The 22,139-nt window shown below is 37.2% G+C and overlaps 2 protein-coding genes across 2 annotated transcripts; one reads left to right on the top strand and one right to left on the bottom strand.

The window, feature by feature from the left end:
* Positions 1 to 5,982: 5,982 nt before the first annotated feature.
* On the top strand, positions 5,983 to 6,555 carry LOC145776822 (kelch-like protein 3). The gene has a single exon (XM_082588044.1). It carries the CDS (start codon positions 5,983 to 5,985, stop codon positions 6,553 to 6,555), a length of 573 nt encoding a protein of 190 aa, XP_082444170.1.
* A 1,925-nt stretch (positions 6,556 to 8,480) lies between these two features.
* LOC145777544 (DNA polymerase subunit gamma-2-like) lies at positions 8,481 to 15,070 on the bottom strand. Its single transcript, XM_082588950.1, has 8 exons — positions 14,801 to 15,070; positions 13,119 to 13,253; positions 12,793 to 12,889; positions 12,525 to 12,689; positions 11,087 to 11,187; positions 10,533 to 10,635; positions 9,970 to 10,149; positions 8,481 to 9,127 (listed from the first exon to the last, which is right to left on the bottom strand). Exons 1-8 carry the CDS (start codon positions 14,962 to 14,964, stop codon positions 9,068 to 9,070), a joined length of 1,005 nt encoding a protein of 334 aa, XP_082445076.1. The 5' UTR covers positions 14,965 to 15,070; the 3' UTR covers positions 8,481 to 9,067.
* Between the last annotated feature and the right edge of the window lie 7,069 nt (positions 15,071 to 22,139).

Below are 22,139 nucleotides of genomic sequence, written 5' to 3'. Positions count from 1 at the left end.
ATAATCATGCTTTTATTTGCGCCCATTGCGATAACATACAGTACACTGCGATCACAGATGCGATACAACAGACGACAGGAAGCAGCGAAGTGACATATTCTTCGAGTCAAATTCACAGAGTCTTCGAGTCAACTGCTCCCCTTATTTTGGCTTGCCTTTAAGTGTCTTTCGCTGAGACACAGCCGCGTGATCTGGACCGGTGTCGAACCCACGTCCTTTCAAACGTCGCGCAGACGTTCTCACCACTCGGCTACGCAGCCGACTTATCACATATCACAATTATTTTTTTCCTAATTGTGTTTGTACTTTTTGAGAAAAAAGCCGTCCTTTATATAAGACGCTAGACAAATCCGTTATCAAATTTCACAAGTTTCTTGTGCGTAATGCTTAAGCGTTATTACATTTTACTTATCGCTCAAAGTGATAAATGGGAAATGTCTTGTTCATGTCTTGTCATGTCATTATTGTCATCGAGCATTTTATTGAAATGAAAGTTAAAAAAATATGAAGATGAAAATTAGCAAAGTAACACAACATCACTGAAACAAGTCATTGCGGAATATGATATTGCTTGAAACATTTAACATGCAGACCGACATCACATTTTTTGCATCTTGTAGTAGTTTTTGCATGACAATAGGCGCATCGAGTTGCGTGGTAAAATTATGCTAAATACAGTATAACCTTTCTCATTTACTGTAGCCTACCTATGCGACATAGCCTACCCCAATCAAATATTTTTATTCCCACTAATACAGTGCCTACATTGTAATTCTTATCTCAACAACTCAGCGTTCTGCCATTGCTTTAATGATGGTGTTCACAAAAAAAACAAAAAAAATTATCAGTAAATTACGATAATTATGTTATTGTTCTTAAACAAACACGACTAATTTGACAAGCTTGATGGATTTCACAGTATGCACATTTTTACTACCAATGACGCTTAAGATTACTGATAAATTTTCAAGCATTTTGCGTTTTTGGGAAAATTTTCAATCATTGCTGACTTTGCTGTAAACAGCTCTTTAAGCAGAAAGCAAAATACAAAGTTTGGAATTTTTTATGGTATTTTCATTTGATTTAATTATTTTGCCTACTGCATGTAGGCTAAGCGGCAGTGTAACTCAATTGATAAAAGCATCCAACTGGTACTAGAAGGTATAATTATAAGCACGGCGGTTACCTCAGTGGTTTGATTCTGGATCAAGAGGTTGAAGATTCGATACCCACTGCCGCTATTGCGATTTTATTTATGCATAACTTACAAAAAGTTTGGTCCCTTTACAGTATATTATGTTCGATTTTTCGGCATGTTGATGAAAACAGTTCGTGCTGCATGGGATGGGGCAGCGCTAATCAAGAAAAAAAATTATCGTTATCGGACATTATCGGCGATAATTTATCGTTTATCGTTATCGCTTAACTTTTTTTTGATTTATCGTTTATCGTTATCGCTTTAGGCATTTTTCGTTTATCGATTATCGTTATCGCTTAACTGAAAAATGAGTTATCGCGCCCAACACTGGTTATCGGCTACCTTACGCTACATTGTTAGTTTGTTAACGGTTTGTTTTACGTTTGTTACCGTAAGCCCTCAGAGCTTTGACATTTTATGGGCAATGGAAAAATAGCTTTTCTTCAATAAACTGCATTCTCAAAATTAAACAAATCACACGTCATAATTATGCACAACCAAAACTGGAAATTCCGCACAAGGTGCAGTAGCCTATGTATAACCTATACGGTATGCTATGTAGGCTAATGTTCTCAAATTTATTCTTAATTATCAATGCAAAAAGAATGCTTGCCATAACATGAGAACAATGGCAAATCGGAAGTAATGTTATTATATCACTTTTATGTTTATCATCAACAGTAAGTGTAGGCGATCCCAAATGAAGTATTGATGAGCTTGCCGTTTTCATCAATCAATATCCAGGCTTGCACTACCATTCTAAAATCTTTGTATGTAATTTCAATTTTTTCTTTTTGTGATTAAGTTTGTTTCGTTTCCACCGAAGAAACAACGTCATTTTGAAAAGCACAGTTTGTTATAAAGTGACAGTTGATCCACCGCCATGGTTGATCACATGAAAGATTGACTGCTCTCTAGTAATATCAACACCAGGGTTGCTAGAGGATAAACCAACAACCTGAGACGCTCTAACGGTGAAGACGAAAAGAATTCTTTACACTGTCTTTGCAAGAAAAGCGAACAGGACTTTGTTGTAATTACTTTGTTTTTACAATTTTGGTAAATATTGATTTTTTTGAACCATAAACGAATGAAACCTAACCACAAGGTATTTAACATGAAAATAAACTAAAAGTTACGAACGTTTTCGGCCATACTCATGTTAGCCCTTATCAAGCAACCAACTGACTGCTGTTTTTCATAAAAACATTTTGTGCTAGCGAAAGAAAACATCGTCAAAATATATTTATACGTTTGTTCGATGTGTACATTTGAACTTTTTTAATCAATCAACAATTTGTTCTGGTTTCAGACTTAGAGAAGATGAACAATCCATTTTACGGAGCCTCGTCTAATTTAGCACCTTCCCTTCCTGGTTCCCAAGGTCACATGACTTAATATAATTTAACATAATAACATGAAAATAAACTAAAAATTACAAACGTTTTCGGCCATACTCATGTTAGCCTCTTTCAAGTAACCACCTGACTGATGTTCTGATCTATGTTAAAAAAATTGTTCTACATACACAAAATAAAAAAAAGAAACGCATAAAAACGAAACGGCAAGGCACAGGAGAGGCAAAATCCCATGACGCTTAATTGCGCAAAGAAATACATATTAAGGACGTAAAATTACGTAAAGACATTTAGCATATAGGAAGCGCCTGCGGTGAACAGCTGCCTATTGAGGCGAGGATTGCAGGATTTTTTTGAGCAAAGCTTCTGAATTTTAGTATCAAATTTGGTGAAGTATTTACGCACAATTCTAAAAGACTCCAGGGATGGTTTATTCTTTGAACAAGTTTGACAATCGAGTATATGATCTTTAATGGCACCTTTATTAAATTGAAGTTCAACAGTGATGTTATTCCCGTGCATAAAATATTTAAAGTTGGTTATTATTTTCTGCTTAAATCTGAGACTCCTTTTTTGTGTTGAAATGTCGTATAGGCCTACAAGTTCATTTGTTCGCAGGACGCGAACTGTAGAACTGTACATACTATGGTATGTCCACGCGAAATTTGGTCATGAGAGTGAAAGAGCATTTGGATTTAGCTGTTCGCAACAGAAAAAGTGCCATTAAAGATCATAATCGATTGCCAAACTTGTTAAAAAAATAAACCTTGTTTTTAGACGATAAAATATTTTCTATAGACTGTGCAGATAAAGTTTTTCAAAAACGCTAGATCAAAAACTTTACAGAAAAAATCTTGATCGCACGCTTCGATGCGCTTGTTATGCAGCCATTGGAGTGGATCGTCTTATCCCCATGCACAGAAATTGTGTTTTCTACTTTGCATCAATGTTTTCAGATATTAGAGCGATGTAAAACAGCAACAACTTATCTTTTGCGTCAACAACCTACAAGGTTACAACATAAAATTTCTTAGCTTCACTAAATTAGAGTAAATTTACGAGCTATTTACTGGTAGATGTTTTCATGCGGTTGGCCCTACTGGTTACATTTTGGGGCTTGGGCAAATAAAATACCGTGTTAAACCTTAATAAAATTTTACATATGTAGAATGTAGATACAACAAAACGAATAGTTTTAGCCTGATGCTGTGGTAGTAGCGGTGTGCACTAGCTGCAAAAGCGAAACTCAATCTATTGCAAAATAAAATTGTTATGCTAGGGGAAAGTGGTGTAACGTGGACCAGTGTGTAATTTGGACCAGTCCCCTAACTCAAAAAATAAAAATCGTTTTGTCAGTATTTTTGAACAGCTTGAAAGAAAAAATAGTAATAGCCCGGATGTGAAAAACTCAGCTCATTAGGTTTAGAAACGTGGACGGGAGATTGGAATTTGTGGTTTTGGGTATGCTGATGTTATTTTGGGGAGTTGATTGCTAAGCGCTGAGACGTTATTGGCATGACGTTTGAGTCTGATATGATGTTGGTATTATCTTTAACCAATAAGGAGATGTTGTGCTCAATTACAAGACTTGCAACCAAGTGTGGAAGTCATAGTTGGTAATTTTTAACAGTGCATGACAGTGTGTAATTTGGACCAGTCATCTCACCTATGCAGCATCGCGTCAGTTCAAAATTCCCAAAGCTGTAGTGTTAAAACATGTCCATAACAGGCTATCAATAAATATGCTACACAAGTGTCAAAAACCATTGGTCGACAACTTGATCTTTCCGAAAATATTGAAGATCAACTGGTCAAACATGTTTTGGAAATGGAGTGAAGATTTTATGGTTTAGGGGCCATAGATTTAAGAAAGCTTGCATATGACATTGCGTCTGCCAATAATATCAATACCCGCTTCAACAGTGAAAAGGGTCTGGCTGAAAAAGATTGGCTTAAGGGATTCTTGAACCGTCATCCAGAAATTTCATTTCGAAGACCTCAAGCAACTTCAGTTGAAATTACATACTCCAATGGTCCAAAATACACACCCCAATGGTCCAAAATACACACCATATGTGTAATTTGGACCATTTTTGAACATTTTTTATAGCTTAATTATTCTGTATTTTTTTATTGTATGTGATTTATATTTTCTACACTGGTTTGCAAATACCTAGACTGTATCTGGGTGAAAAATAATACACATTGACCGGAAGTTGGCTGAGTTGTGCTTATTTTTCTTTAAGGGGTTCAAAATACACACCTTTCCCCTACTATCTAGGCAGCAAAATCGGTCATTTTTACATTGAGTCTACGTCTGCAGACGTTGAATCGATGCAAAAATGACGGATTTTGCAGCCTGGGTATGTCCCATTGCTCGACTGTTTATAACATTGGTCTAACTCTAGTTTAAGTTGTTCAGCCTTCAGTGAGTCGGTCAGCCTGCTATCAAGATGAAGCGTAACTACATATCAGCTCAGTTAGTTAGCGCCTGATTGATTTTACAAACGAAAAAAATTCAAGATCAAACGGTGCTGGTTCGACTCTCGGGGTGTGCGCTAGAGCAACGCATTTTAAGGACTGTTTTCCATTTAGCGGCACCTGGTGAATGAAATAATTCACAGACAATAACTTCATTAAACAGAAATTTCCTACGCTGACGGGCCTGCGTCAGTGGTAGGCCTATATCAAAACCTCTTTCGCAGGTAGCCTATGCGCAACTGCTAGGATTATGTTAAGGCTTTCCAAATAACTTTCTCAGTCTAACCACTTGGTGCCGTCGAAGGGAGCAGTCTTGAAATGCGGTAACGCAGAGGCGCTACACTTGCTTCAGTCATGCTTCCGCTACATTCCAATTTAAAGAGGAAAAAAATAACTATTTATAGAGATTTTTAATGGAACACTATAATAGAGCATAACCACAAAATTTCACTCAAAACGTGTTTTACATAACGACGTCGAAACGGCGGTGTAAACGAATGTGGTACTGAAAGGTTAGCCTATATCAGTCGTTTCAACGTCATTTTGACTTCACAAAGTAGGTAATTGAATAGAGCTTTCCAGTGTCAGTTCAAGAAAAAGTAGCGGTAGCGCGCTACTTTGGGTCGGAGTAGCGGTACCGCATTACTTATCATAGATTGGTAGTGAGTAGTGGTAGCTCCGCTCTTTTGGTATATTGCAGCGGTAAGGATAGAGTGCTATACTTCCAAAGTAGCGGATGCCCACTTCTACAACTAAGTAGCTTAAAGAAAATTACAAATTTTCCTGGTAACTTATAGCCTACACTCCTACAGTACCGGTAGTCTTATTCGTAGCTGACCAGTTGAGATTACTTCATATTAGTCATTGTTGAAATTTATTATATAGATTTATAGCCTACTTTACTTCAATATTGCTTCTTTCACTGTAAAAGTAAATTGTTTAAAGATGGCTATCACATTGAGTGGAAGAACTATCCTCAAAAAAGTTTCCAGGAAAAGAGTTGCCACTGCCAATCTTTTAGAATTTGCAAACGAGAACAGAAAGTTAAGTTTATTCAATGACGTCATAATTCATGCAGGGAAGGAAAGTTTTGAAGCCAACAAGATGGTTTTGTCTTGTTTCTCAAGTTTCTTTAAAAAACTCTTCACACAAAAAGCCAAAGATGAATCTCAAAAATTGATTCAGATCGAATGTGTGGATGGGAACTCTATGAAGATTCTCATCGAGTTCATTTACACTGGTGATATTGATATCACCAATGATAATGTTTGTGACTTGCTTTCAGCGTCACATATCTTGACAATTCATGACGTCAAAGAGTTTTGTTTTGATTTTCTTGCTGAAGCTCTTAATCCAGAAAATTCCTTTGTCATTCTTGGCATAGCAGATTGCTACCAAAACAATTCACTAAAAGCTCAAGCTGTTCAAATAATCGCTGATAAGTTCGATCAAGCTGCAACATCTGTTGAGTTCAAGAAGTTGACTAAAAAGCAATTAGAAGCATGCATCAAAGAGTAAGAGAAAAAAAAAACACAGCGATGTCATCTCTCTACAATGCTGTGGTTGGTTGGATCAAGCACGATCAACAAAATCGTGTCAACAACTTTCCTGATTTGCTGCAACTCATCAAACTTGAACAGACATCTCTTGAATTCTTGGAAACCGTTGTGAAAACTGAAGACATGGTTCAGAACAACTTAATTAGCATACAGATGTTGTCGGATGCTTTGACTCATCACACGAAACAATTAAAGCTGGGAAAGCACGACTGTGGTGATAGAATATTGAGTTTGGGTGGTAAGGATACCTTGACTAAAGTTACTGAAGTTTACAATTGTTTGAATGAATGTGCAAAGAATTATCCTGATCTTCCAGATGGTCGATGGGGTGGCTGCTCTGTCAAGTTGAAAGATTATTTATATTACGTTGGAGGAACAACGTCAAATGAAAAAGCAACTTCAACTGTTTGGCGGATGAATTTAACTGACGAAGCTTTAAAATGGGAAGAAGTCAAACCAATGAGCAAGGCAAGGTGTGTGATGGGAGCAACTGTTTACAATGGAAATCTTGCTGCTGTCGGTGGTGAAGAATCTGGAGAGTATTATTCATCAGTTTTTACATCATGGCAGGACATATCTCCATTGCTACAAAGCAGAAGCGGAAATGCACTTGTCGCTTGCAAAAGTGGTTTATATGCAATTGGTGGATATGGCAATGATGGATATTTATCATCTGTTGAATGCTTTCGAAGTGGAGAAGGTACATGGAAAGATGTAAGTCCCATGCAAACTCCACGACTATGGCTGGCGGCTGTTTGTTGTGATGGAATTATTTATGCCATCGGGGGACGAACTGGAAAGAAAATAAATGCTGCACTAAAAAGTGTTGAAAAGTATGACCCCTTAACTGAAGAGTGGACTTATGTAAATGGCATGAATTTCAAACGAAATCGTTGTTCTGCTTGTGTGTTGAAAGGAAAGATATTTGTTGTTGGTGGAGTTGATGAAAAAGGGAAGATAGTAAAAGAATTCGAATGTTACGATCCATTGGTTGATCGATGGAACATTGTTGGAAAAACCAATGATGGACTTAACCATCATACACTTGTTGTTGTTTGAATGTATTGCTACATCAGCGCATGTAGAAAACCCAGTCCAAACGGTAACAGTCAAAACTTCATTTATCTGATGTGTTGGTATTTCTTCATGCATCACATCCCACTGTGTTATTGAGCCGTCTTCTTAATCCTTTAATCCGTAAATTTGGGAAACGCTTCTAAAATTCTTCAGCTTTAATGCCTTTAAACGGTTATAGGCAATTGTTCGTAAGCAATTGTTCGTAAGCAATTGTTCGTAAAACAATTGTTTGTAAACTGTTTTTCGTAAAATGAAACCCGTAAAACAATTCTTCGTAAAGCATTTCTTCATATACATCAAATTTTAACTGCATGCACGAAAAAATGCTTTAGGAAGAATTGTTTTACGAAGAATTAATTTTACGAACAATTGTTTTACGAACAATTGCTTACGAACAAATTGCTTTACGAATAATTGCTTACGAACAATTTGTCGGACACCCTTTAAACTATGTTATTAAATCGTCACGCGTTGCTTATTTCTGTTGGTCTGCAGCCAGCTACAAGAGATGTTCGGAGCTACCTTTTCCATGACCTGGGAACATCTCTGCTTCTGGGCAACCCTCATACACATCATCCTCATCATTTGAAAAAAAAGCATGAGTAAATTCTAAATGCAATCAAATCACACGTAATATTTATGAACAGCCAGTATAGAAATTATGTGTGAAGCATGTGCAGAAATTATATAGAAATTATACCTTGATGTATACTTTATATTTTGGAATTTTGGCCTAAACTTTTGGCCACAACAGTCAGGTTAAGTTTCTAGTTGCAACAATGCTTTGAAGAAGATTGAATGCGCAAATAATGTACATACGTTTTCGTTTTATTAGTGTCAAGAACTAAGTAGCAGTGGCAGCATACGATGCAGTTAAAGAATAATGACGTGATTATTAAAAAATGAAACTTTAAAAACACAAACAAGACTGCCACTTTATAGGTATGGTTGCTGCAGCGCTGTGTAATCACATTCTTTTTTTTCGAAAACCAAACAACAAAAGTGTACGCATATACGAAACAAAACTTCAGCTAAACAATTATTTCAAACTACCCCATGTTGTTTGCAATTCTCATAAATTTTGACTTGGATTAAATGTCGGATCTGCCGAACTTTTAGCAATGGCGCCGAATGTCAAAAGCGGCTTTCTCAAGGGATAGCAACGTGAAATAAAGATGGGCTATAACCAGGGCTGTGGAGTCGAAGGGATTTTGACGTGTCCTGAGTAGACCAGTTATAAACCGAGGGGTCGAAGCCGCATACTTTTTCGCTCGATTCCACAGCCCTGGCTATAACCAAACGCAAAATCTGCATATGATTGAGATGCATGGCACTTGGCAGTAACACAACAGTGGGGAGTGGATATAAGAGTGACTGGAAACTTGAGATTGTTGTCATCTCGGGTTTAAGTACAAATATAGGTGATCCTCCAACTCTGATATGTGAACTTGCATCTAAAATAACAAACAACAGAAAAAGGTGAAGGTGAGTCCCATACTTGATCGGCACTAACGAGAGTAGGGTGGCCAGTTTCTTTCTCTAGGCAGTTTTCCCTTCAGCAACCACGCCCACCCAGCTTCTTGCTCCCTGGGTAGAAGTGAGCGGTGTTTTTCAACAACCAGCTGAAGCCAGGAGTCAAACCAGGATTGCATGATTGGAAACCCAACGCATTATCCGTTGCGTTATGTCCCATCCTGTTTTATTATTGTTATGAAGTAAATAAATTATTTTGCGCTGTTTCCAGATAGCCCTGTTGAGTAAAAAATAGTCCCATATTCAGTTTTGAGCTTTGGGGAATGAAAACATAATGTTCGTATCACCCTAACCCTTCGACACTAATGAGAATAGGGCGGCCAGTTCCTTTCTCTCGGCCGCTTTTCCTTCAGCAGCTATGCCCAGTTGCCCACCCAATTTATTATACCCTAGGTAGAGGTGAGCGGTGTTTTCAACAACCAGCTTAAGTCGGGAATCGAACCAGGTTTGCATTATTGGAAAGTCAACGCTTTATACGCTGCGCCATCCCATCCTGTTGAGCAGTCATAAAAATGGCAGAACATCGTGATCTAAATCTAACCGTGCGTGGCTTAAAACTATAAAGTACAATCAGATCTATGCTCTGCCCACCTTTAAGCTGTTGTCTCTATTCCGAACTAGCAGGATTCCATCATCTAACGTTGTATCAGACAGGACTACATTTTTGGCATGTTTATAAATTGGCAGAAAAGCCTATGTAATTTAAATCTAATTACGCATAGCATAAAACTATAAAGTACAATCAGATCCATGCTCTGCCCACCTTTAAGCTGTTGTCTCTATTCCGAACTAGCAGGATCCCATCATCTAAAGTTGTATCAGACAAGACCACAGTGTGCACTACGCCACATTCGTCGAGATCGTTGTAGTCCAGCTCCATCTCATCAGCGTTCCAACAAGATACGTTCATGCCGCGTAGCATGGACACCATCTCTAACGTCAACTAATGAAAAAAAATATGACAAAAACAATTGGTTTGAGGTCGCAGTTGAGACCAATCAGCAATACTGTATTTAATAGCGTGAGCAATGCCCCGAGTGTTTGTTGGATATTTGATAAAACAATACAAACATCAACCATGAAAACTGATCTTAAGTATACATGTACCATTCAAAGGTGACAAGTTACATCCAGAAAAGTATGAGGCAAATATGACATTTTGATAAGAAAATCTTGGAAAATGATTTCTAGGTCCATTTGTCAGCTTTATAGAACACGTTTTTTTTAATTTTTTTCAGCTCACCCTAACATGTACCATTCAATGGTGGCCTGCTACGTGCAGAAAAGTATGAGGCACATATGACGTTGACGTGTGGTGGCTCCTACCTGCTTCAAGGAAGTAGAATTGTCCCCTTCAACAAGCACAGCGGCCTTCACTGGGGCGAGGTAGGGATGGATGCGTAATAGGCGGTGGTGGTAGTTCGGATAACTGCATGACGAAGACATTGTGTAAACATTATAATAACGTTTGAAAAACAACAAACGTTTTTTTAATCTGCTTGAAACTTCCTTGAATAAACTGGACCTACTGAAAATCTATTGATCAATGCCAGCGCACAGCTTGTGTAGACGATTGGACAGAATGAGCTATCTTGACTAGCAGTTTTTAGCTAATTTAATTCATTTACTTGGATTATGATGCTAACTGACTTTGACTTGATTGAATGTAAGTATGGTTTGGATTTGAGTTCAATTTTCAGTTGATGCAAGTTTGGCAGTTTTGATTATCATTTTGTTTAGAAAATCTAAAAAGAATTGTTCAATATCCAAGTCCAAGAAAAGTTACTATTTTTGCAAAACCCTCTTAAATTTTCAGACATCTCTCCCGGTTTCTAGGAACCCACTTTGTCAACTTTTGTATGAGAGCTCGCGCAACTTACTCTATGACGTGGTATGAATCAATGAGCGTCATCTTCAGCAAACCAGCCAAGCTGTGCTTAATCAGGAATAGAGAACAGTTAGCTCCATTTGTGAGATCATCCTAAAAAATTCTACAAAATTAATGAGCAATTCGAAAGGAACTATAATAGGCAATGTAACTGCAATCATAACAACGCATTCATTCATTCATAGCTTGTCACGCCAGTGTCGGAGCCAGGTAAGAGCATTGTTTGTGATGTTTTTGAGGTCGTTGTCATCACATGAAGGGCTAAGGGGGCAGTTGGTGAGGATGTGCTTCATCGTCTGATTGTCTAGGCCGCAATCACACGTTGGGTCAGGAGTCATCTTCCATCGGACAGCACAGTTGATAGAGATGATCGACAATCACTAGTTGTTACGTTACATCTAATGACATCATTTGAACCAAAAAGTTCCCGAGACGGAAGATATCTAATTCTCTTTTGGACATCATAGACAACTATCAATCATGATGAAGCATGAAATGTTTTTCTCATACAATATTCAGTTTACTAGCTTTTGTAGCTCCTGCAAGCTTTACGTACATCGTTTCTACCTTCTCTGACGTCACCAATTATTGGTGCTGAAATTTGTGTGACCCTGCAGGCTCTTTATGGATCATTCCTACATTTTTCTCACGGCTTGTTTGCTCTTTCTCACAACCCTCAGGGTTGGAATTCCAGAGTGCTTGGTCGCCTTCTCACAATCGCGTTACGTATACGTAGTTTTGCGTCCATCTATGTTGTTAGTTCGTTACGTGTCGCTTATAACCAATGTGTCGTAGCCACACGTCTTTAATCAAGACGAGTTTCTTGTGTTTCACAACAATAATTCAATTCACTATGTAACAATATGTATCGACATATACCAAAGCGTATTATATTTCAGCGTATCTAGATGGCAGTATGACCGTACAACAGTATACTTGCATGCTTTGGTATGGGTATCAGTTTTTAAGTTTGATTTCTATCAGCGTTCTGAAGTTCTGTTCTGCATTTTATTAATCTTTTAATTTTAGGTGTCAGACCGGTCACTCCTCTATTTGTTCTGATGATGTCAATTCTTCTTCCTACTGGGCCATAAACTACTACGCAGGAGTGTAGACACTGTTCTCAGGTCATCCCCACCACTACCGTGCTTGGAATGTGGCTGTACTAATCACAGCTGTGTATGGGCAGATTACTGGTGACTGTGCCAACATTTATAACAAACACATGAAAGTGTACAGCAGTAAAAATGAACTAACCGTTTGATTTGCATTTTGTTTTTCCTTGAATAGTGAACACTTTGCACGAAACACTTTCAAGGTCATACAACATTCTATAACCAGGTGTTGAAAAGAACTTCAGTAGAGCATTTACTTTAACCAAAAATTTTGTTTTTGTTTAGCAAAAAATTACATGTCTTCACGTCACTCACCCAATATTTAAATTCTTTCAAATGATCTGGATGGAACAGAGAGGACTGCTGCACCTCAAATTGTGTGTCATCATGTTTATAATGCGCCGAAATGTCTCTTTTACTTGTATTTGCTTTATTATTGGCACTCCAGTGACTGACCACTCTTGCTGGCTTTCTCAAATACTAAAAGCACATTTTCAGATTATAGAACAAGAAAGCCTATAAAATAAATAATGATCGATGCAATTTCTTGCCAACCCTAGTTTGATAATAGTAAAAGCCTAACCTTCTTGATCCACTGAGTCTTTTCATAATGCCAGGTTTCAAATTCTAAATCTGATGATGATTTCTTCACAAACAAAGCGAGGACAAGATTTTCATTTCTATATTACAAAGTATGCGATGTTACTCGAGAATATGTTGAACATTTTGAACAATTGAAGCAAGTTGATGGAAAAGAGCTAATTTCATAAGCAATAAAATAAAGCAACATCACAAAAACATACAACAAGTGTGAGTGTTTTCACATAGTAAGTTTCAAAGGCATTGATACAATTGCTAATTAAGTAAGGTGCCTTATACGTCACGATAAAGTAATTGTCTTCAACTTACTCATCATGATGGACACCATCTTCTTGTACTATATTAACAGCAACCCCGATTGGAAGATTGTTTGTTAAGTTTGCTTTCATTTCTATCAAGTGTTTAAAAATTACTTTTTCACAAATTTCTTTGTCATCAAGATAACTGTAAAATAATAATAAGATCTTATAGTATTCAAATGTTGACCATTTAAATCTCCACTATAAAACATAATATCATATATATAAGATATAAACTTGAAGTTGATTAAAGAAAATAGTGAATAATGAATAAGCTACAGCTAGGGGTGTTCAATTTCGATTATTTGAATATTCGAAATTCGAAATTCAATTTATTTTCGATTTCCGAATTTCGATTTCGAATATCACAACTATTCACCACACTGCAAAATGTGATTTTATTGAAAGAAACATGAAAATTTGCTAGAAAACGCGAAAAAAAGCGATGAAAATTTGCGAAAAAAGAACACAAAATAACGTCTACAGCTCCAGGCCCATGTTGGTGTTTAAGAACACAAGCGACATGGTCACCCATCAGTCGGGATCTCAGCTTCGTGACGGTCAGGCCAGCTTTTGAAAACGATCGCTCCGCTGAAGCCGAGGTCGCTGGGATCCCAAACACTTCAAGTTCATTTTCACAGCGAGCGATTCACTGCCGTGGCATTTCACTGCAGAGGTTTCGACTCGAAAGCGACATCGAGTATGTTTTCAAGCGCATAAAGCTAAACGCACACTCCGTCTACATAGCAAATTATGTTGTTTTTGGGTGTATTCAACATCTGATGACATTGAATCGACAGAAAATGGTAGATTTTTGCTATGTCCCAGGCAGCAAAATCAGTCATTTTTACATTGATTCAACGTCTGCAGACATTAAATCAATGTAAAAATGACAGATTTTGTTGTCTGTTGTTGGATTGTAGCATCGCAACTCGTTCTAGTGATTATTTATCGCGAAGCTGTTGCGGTTTGCATTCAAAAAGTGTTTTCCTGCTGCCGATCGCTAGTTCATCTATTGTTTTATGTATCAATACAGCATAAAAAGTTGCCCCCACACAGAAATATGCGTGGGGGCCTGGCCCCCACGCAGGCCCGTAGCCAGCCGGGGGCCTCGCCCCCCTGAAAAAAATTTCGCCCCCCGTCTTGGCAAAATCTCAACATTCTCGAGCAACAGCTACAATTATAATGATTTTGCTCATTTAAATTTTTTCGGCCCCCCTAAAAAAAAGTTGACCCCCCCTTGCTGTGCGGTCTGGCTACGGCCCTGCCCCCACGGCTTAGGCGCCTGTGGATTCGGTAAAAAATGGATAAAACTGCGACAAAGCTCAGCTTACACTTTCTGCTATTGCACAACCTAGCTATCTTCATTCTTGAGAGAAATTTGGCATTAAAAATGCCAACCTGGCATCCCTGGTGCAGGACTGGCCGTTGGACCCGCGAGAGCGTGTGATAGTCACGTGATCGACGATGCGCATGCGTCGAAGTCTTTTTTCGTTTGCAAAATGTCACAAGACAGATTTCGCGCCACTCGAGTTACTTTCAACCGCGTTCAGCCGAAAGGGCGGCTATAATTTCGAATATGTCCGATACGAAAAACGAATTTCGAATATCACCTTAATCGAAATCGAAAATCGAAATTGAACACCCCTAGCTACAGCTCATCATCTATGTTTGCAAAATTATTTTTCTTACTTTTTAACAATTTGCTTGTCTTCAATACCAAGAACATGATTGCTACCAAGTATATTGCATCTCCACCACTCTGACCGCCAATTACTGACAACTTCCTTTCCCAATAGTCCAATATCACACTTCTTTTTATCAAGTGATGACAAATAACGTCTCTTGAGCAGCATTTCAAATATGTCTCTTTGAAAATCAATGTTTGAATTGCATGAAAGCCGCAGAGAATACAATCTCTGGCTTATGTGAACATATTTTGAATACCATTTTAATAACAAATTCTGCATAACTGCATTTGACAATCTATCTGATGTGATATAGATCTCTAAAATAAAATTGTAGATAAAGGAAACAGTATAATATAATATATTGTATAACAGTATAATATATATTATTTTATAATCAATAAGGCTTGCTACCGTACGTGATGACTTGCAACCACAAGGAACATGGGTAAAGTGGCAGATTTGTTTCACAAGTGAAAGGAAGAAGATAAAGCTTTCCGTTACCATTAAGTCAGTTAACCTTTTCCCTCATGTGTATCACGATCTGAATCAACTGAATAAGAAATCAAGGGTTTCACAGAAGGGGATACAAAGACTTGTAGCGATTGACTTATTCTCTCAACACTACCGGGTCGAGAGAATAAGGCAATAAGTTTGTAGCGTGTTAAACATGCCTCTTTTTTTTAATTGCAGAAAGTTTTGTAATGCAGCTGGTACAGTCAGCTACAAACGACAGTTAGCAAATGTTACGTAGAGCATATTTGATTTGAAGAATACTTGTTTGGAAAAACAGTTGAAACGTTACGAGTAGGCTGTTTTTCTATGCAGTTTCGAACAAAGCTTTTGCAGTAGGCTAGATGTAAAACAAGTATACTGGTAGCTGAATTAATGAATTAACAAGTAACCATGAGCATGCAGTGAGTATTCAAGCCTGGTGGTAACAGCGCAATGCAAGTTATCATAACAAGATTATTAAACTAATCAATGCCCATTGTCATTTTACAATAAACAGAGATTATTTACGATAAAAAAAGCCCTTCTATTGTCAGACGTAATAAAAGCCTTCATATCATCTTCTTCATTTTCTTCAGAAACTGCCAAAAACTAATATCTCTGGTTTTAGTATATATTATATACAATTTACAATCTAATGAATGAAGTCGGCTTTGCAAACAAGAAGAAAATCCTGACACAATTATTCGATTTATTCCTTTGAGTAGCATATTATTAACTGATGGTTTCACTGAACATCAGGTAGGATTTGGTTTGGGATTTCGAATTTTGATGTGCAAATGATAGATAAGTTAATGCAGTATGCAAACCGGCTTCATCTGTATCAATTGATATAGCTGTATTTTGACAGAGGTGGGCAAAGTTACTTTCAAAAGTAACTGAGTTACAGTTACAGTTACTTGGCCAAAATAGTAACTGAGTTACCGTTACAGTTACCGATTTCAAATATGTAACTAGTTACAGTTACTAGTTACAGTTACTAGTTACTTTCAGTTACTCATAAATCTCAACATAAACGCTGTAATCCAAATTTAAACAAACAATTATTTGCGGGAAGCGCATCCATTCTCCTCAACATTTATTAGTAGGGGGGTATGTTAAAATTAAAAAAATCTGAGTACCCCCCAAAATTGTGCCACTGGGTGTAAAAAAACATATTATGAAAAAATTTTGGGGTTGCCCCTCTGGGAACTCCCTGCTACCGGGGGGTCTAACGAGCGATTTCCAAAATGCATGGGATTTGACACCTAACTTTTGAATCGGTGGCCATAGAAAGCTGGGACTAGTCCTAAAAGTTTCGTCTTGAAAAGTTAAGATAGAAATGTAACAGTTTCAGAAGTTTGAGGTGTATAGTTTGGCCCGTACAAGCCCATTTTGGCCCAAAATGATCCATTTAGCCTACTGCGATGGTACCAAATCAAAAATTTGGCAATAATTGGCCTTAATGAGTTGGAAATGGGCCTAAAATTTTTGATTAATAAGCTATGATAGGGTTGCAATATTTTTGCATGAGTCATATATGCCCGACTTGACTATGCTTCAGGCACATCATTTCCTGCAAACATCAGAGTGTGTTACTTCTTTTTCGTCAATTGATATGTTCAAATCGACATTACCTAAACCAACAATTCTCAGCTCGATCGATGTTTGCTTGCAAGAACACTGTAACGAAGTTAAGAGCTTGCTTGCTCTATTCCTTCAATCTTTTGCAAAAGGCTTGGCAATTCAAAAAGGGTCTCTGTTTGGTTTTGGTCCTGCTGCAAATGAGGACACAGGATCGCTGCTGAAAATTGGATCGGCAAGTGATGATGTCCTACAGAAACTGGATAATCTACCAGTTCACAACCTGGGTGAAGAACGTAGTGTCGGATTAGTGAACTACAAGATAAATATTTATGATAAAAGAAATCTTGATACAGTCTCCAGAAGTGTAATTCTCAATAAAAGCACGGATTTACTTAAAAATATTCAGAAGATTGACAAAAAGAAATGGGAAAAATCAGTACAAGACAGCAAAGAAATTAGACTACAATGGAAGGAAAAGATGAAAGCTTATGAAGAAAAAGATTACTCTGAAAAAGAAGCTCTTAATATCAGAGCAGAGCAAAGTAAACTTGCTGATTTAGATTTCCTGAAAGCGCAAAATCCACCAGGGCCTTTCACCACTTCTGAGGAAGTGAGTGCTTACCTTCTAAGTGATGTTGTATCAGATCACACATAAAGAACAAAAGACTTTTCACTGAATTTCGCTATGCAAAGAAGACATGCCACTCCCTAAAATCAAGTGCTTCAATATTGCGACTGAAATGACACTATAAAAATTCCAGATTTGAAGACTATGGCAACAACCTTATCAGCTAGTTAGATAATCCACGTTCATGTGCAACTATAACAATGTTAGACCTCCAAAGTGTGCTTTCTGCTATTCATTTGCTTACAGAGGCAAATTCAAGCTCCACATCAAATGACCAGGAAGCTGATTCTGCAGCACCAGCCTATCAAGTTGGTGAGTTCATAGCTGCCATCTGGATTGAAGGAAGCTGATAACACTGGTACTTTGCTAACATTGTTGAAGTTGTGAATGATGATGCCTTACTACTTACATACTTCAAGAAGGTTGGCAACAGTAGACATGGAGAAATATGGATTTCCCCTGAAAATCCTGAACTTCTTGTTACTGATACTTATCAGATCATTCATAATAGCTTGGATGTGTCGTATGTCAGATCTGCCCGTATCAAATGCTATGTTTCAAATGAAACAGTTCAACTATTGAATGAAGCTCTTAATGAAAAGATAAAAAACACTAACTAATTTGATATCTAGAACTACACAATACTTCCATAACATTGGACCTTTGAAACATAACTATGATTATTCTTTATATGAGTCAGACAAAGCTGTCCATATCCAAAACAAAACAACAAAATAATACACAAACTGCAAATGCACAAACAAACAAACTATCATTTAATATTACATAGCAATAGCCTCCTGTTCTTATTATTTTATCAGTATATATACTGAATATTATATATATATATGTATTATACGTCGTATTGGTAACTGACGCGTACATATATTTATATTTTAAAAGAGCAAACATGGGCAAGAAAATTGAAAATGCTTTATGATGACTGGCTGTAATACCTATATTTCAATTTTTATGACACTACCCAAAATGTCTCTGATTTTAAACGTAATGACGTCATATAATCAATCAATTTTTTACAACTAGACATGCATATGATTCATTTGAAAGTACTAATTCGAATCACAACGTTTTCAACAAAAAAATATCCCGATTTCAAACTTATTAAGGTAAAATTTTGAATTTCATACAATCACGATAGGCCAAATACGCCGTTTTGGACCAAAATGGGCCTGTCCATACACCTGACACTTCTGAAACTGTTACATTCCTATCTTAACTTTTCAAAACGAAACTTTTGAGACTGGTCCCAGCCTTCTATGACAATCGGTTCAAATTGTAGGTATCAAATCCCATGTATTTTGACAATCGCTCATAAAACCCCCCGGTAGCGGGGAGTTCCCGGGGGGGCAATCCAAAATTTTTTTCATAATATGTTTTTTTACTCCCAGTGACATAATTTTGGGGGGTACTCAGAGTTTGTACTCAAAATTCGTATTTTAACATACCCCCCTATTATTAGATGTATCACGCACCCTGTGGTGCAAATTCTTTTCTAGTTACGCAGTTGCCTTTTCCTAATGTAGTTTGTTTTCCGTTTGTCTGTTTTCCACACTATTGCTTATAATCGTTGCGTGTTTCTTGATGCTTATAGTCAGTTAGTTATATAGTTACTTTCAAAAAGTTTAAATTTATTACAATTTATACATATTTTCAGATTCCTGATGAGAGCTTAAGTTAAGCCGAAAACGTTTGACTGTTAAACTACTTGTAAATATGTAAACTATATTGTTGTAATGCTCAACCATGTGGTATTGTTGTGTTTTGCCTGTCTTTGGTACAAAAAAGAAAACTCTCTTCCGAAACTATATTCTCTTTAAATTCTCGAAACAAAGGAAATAATTTGTTTTCCCTGCTATGACTCGAAGTTACTTAGACATCGACTTCCAATTTTGAATCGAGAAAACAATGATGTAATAAGGTTGCGAACAGTGAACTTAACACCGAGACTCCGGGTCCTAAATACTCCAAAAATACGACTCCTGTACACCTCTGGCAGCTATACGACAAGCATGAACTGAGCTATCAAGTGTTGCCAAACACTTTTGCTAAACATTGCATAGAAAGTCACATATTGATCAGTCACCAAAAGCAATTAATTTAACCAAATCAGTTCTCAAAAAGCGCTAAAAAAGAGCCAAATCGCCAAACCATAAATATGAAGCCAAACGTCTTAAAAAATCGCCAGATTTCTGGATTTTGGCGATGAATTTGCCAATATGGCAATTCTGCTCCATAAGATCACAAAACAAGAGCGCCGCGCATGGGCAGTGCTGCTCCGATACAGCTGCGAGAAGAATGCATTATTGAGCAACGCGTAGCAAACACGCATAAAGCATGACACAAACATGTGCAGAGTAATGGACGGCAATTAGAAACATAAATTTCAATACAAAAGTAACTTGTAACTGTAACTGTTGAAAAAGTGCTAAAATAGGAACTAGTTACCGCGTTTCGTTACTTTTGGAAAATAGTAACGAAGTTACCGTTACAGTTACTCAAAAAGTAACTAGTTACAGTAACTAGTTACTTTTGTAACTAGTTACTGCCCACCTCTGTATTTTGATAGCCTACAAATTCATTGTGTGATAAAAATTTTTGTAACAGATGACATTTATACCATTTTGATACAAATTTTCTTAACTTTAGATTGCCTTTACAACATGTTAATGTCATATAGCCCCTAGGATGCATTTGGTACTGGTACATGAGTGCTACAGGTATTGATTTTGCAGTGCTTCCAATCTCCTGTAAAAGCAGTTTTATGGAGCTATGTTTTTCGTATTGAATACATTTGTAGTTCTCACACAACAGACAAATTTGAAGAGGTTCATCTCTCTGGTCTAGCCGAATGTATAGGCTAATTAATAGCAGTAGACTATCTCAATTCACAATCAAAACGAATAACTAACTTGCTTTTGCTTGTGAACTTTGCGGTTTCGAATTAGGGAAAAACCGTACCAATTTAAATCAGAGTTGCCACGCAAAAAAATCTACATAACTTTATTTTTTTGTTGTTACTCATATCGATAAAATTAGTTGCGTTAACATAGGTCTACCATATTCAAGAAAAACTGTATATCGCGATTTCGGGTATTGAACCCTCTTCAGTACAACTTTATCAACAACATAGTACAGTAAAATTTAGGCTACAGCAGTTCACTTTAGAAAATGACTAATGCGATATACAACAGAAGAATTTTTAATTGGAAAAATGCAACAGAAGAACTTTAAATTGGACTTTGTCTTACTGTTATGCTTGTACTCATACAATTAACATGTACTCTAAAAGGTCGTCGTTTATATTACACTAGCCTATTCATATTTTCTTAAATTTTGACTCTTTTGTAGGCTATCTGTTTTACGAGGATTGACTTTTCGTTGATACGGGTTTAAAGTAATCGCTCCCTTTTTTTAATAATTATTTTTTTTGCTTATATCTATTACAACAGAATTTTATTTTTATTTGACTTTTCAGGGAAAGCCTATGCACTTAAGCAACGTATTTCAGGATTGCTCTCCATTCAGCGCCACCAAATGGATGGAATAATTCCCGAGCAACAACACTTCAATAACAAGCGGAAACTCCACTCAGCCAATCTCAGTAACCGGACCTGCGTCAGTGGTTTTAAAGTTCAAAGCCTCTACAAGTATAAGAAACTGTCAGGATTAAGCTCTCAAAGAAGCTTTCCCAATCCAAGGATGAAGATTCAATCAATCAATATTTAAAAGTCGTGGACGTTGTTACGGCCAATCTCTGTACAAATCAAACGTCATATAAAACCGTTCAAGTCTACTGAATATTACGTCATGGAAATTCCTAAAGCATGTGCCAAAATTGCACCATCGTTCATAAGACCTGTTTGGACCTGTTTGGGCCTGTTTAAACAGGAAATATTACATCAGCTTAAACACCTGTTGGAATGACTTCATAATTGTCTTTCATTTATTGCGTCACAGTTACTTTCTACGTGAATTTGAGATATTGATATCTATTCTGGTCATTCGTAAAATGATTGTTTGAAAGTTGGCCGCTCATTTAACTGTTGGCTTAGTGCTTGCTAGCTGGACAAAAGTTCCGTCTTTTATCCAAGTAATCTGTTGTGTAGTGACAGTTTAAGTGGTGTAGGCGTTGCACCCCCTCGTTTTCGGTAGCCTCGGGCTAATTTTACAGGAATACACTGTTTGAAAAGAAGTTCAAGTGTGTGTTTCTTCGGTCATTATATACAGACGAACGGATTAGGGAACTTTATGTTAAAATTTTCCCAAGAAGAGATTATGGTTTACCGCTGTGACCAGACGTACAGACGTTAAAAACACGTCAATTGACGCGTCCCGTCCTTCCAGAATCTAGTGTTTAAGATAAAAATGATGGCATTGTAGCTCTTGCGGGATTTTCTTATATCACTTTTACGTTGCGTTGCTTCCCATGCTTATTGCTGCTGTGAAGTCTGCGTACCGTAGCCTAGCCCTTAGGCTATAGGTTGGTCTTTTAAGCCATTTTACGTTTCCTTTGCAACAACGCTTCAACAAGCGGAAACTTCCCTCTGTCAATCTCGGTGACCGGGCCTGCGTCAGTGAATCAAAGCCTCTACAAGTCTACAGTATGCGAAACTGC

This window comes from Aplidium turbinatum, chromosome 9 (genome assembly GCF_918807975.1).
Source record: "Aplidium turbinatum chromosome 9, kaAplTurb1.1, whole genome shotgun sequence".
Taxonomy (NCBI): domain Eukaryota; kingdom Metazoa; phylum Chordata; class Ascidiacea; order Aplousobranchia; family Polyclinidae; genus Aplidium; species Aplidium turbinatum.
This window is presented reverse-complemented; position numbering and strand designations above follow the sequence as displayed.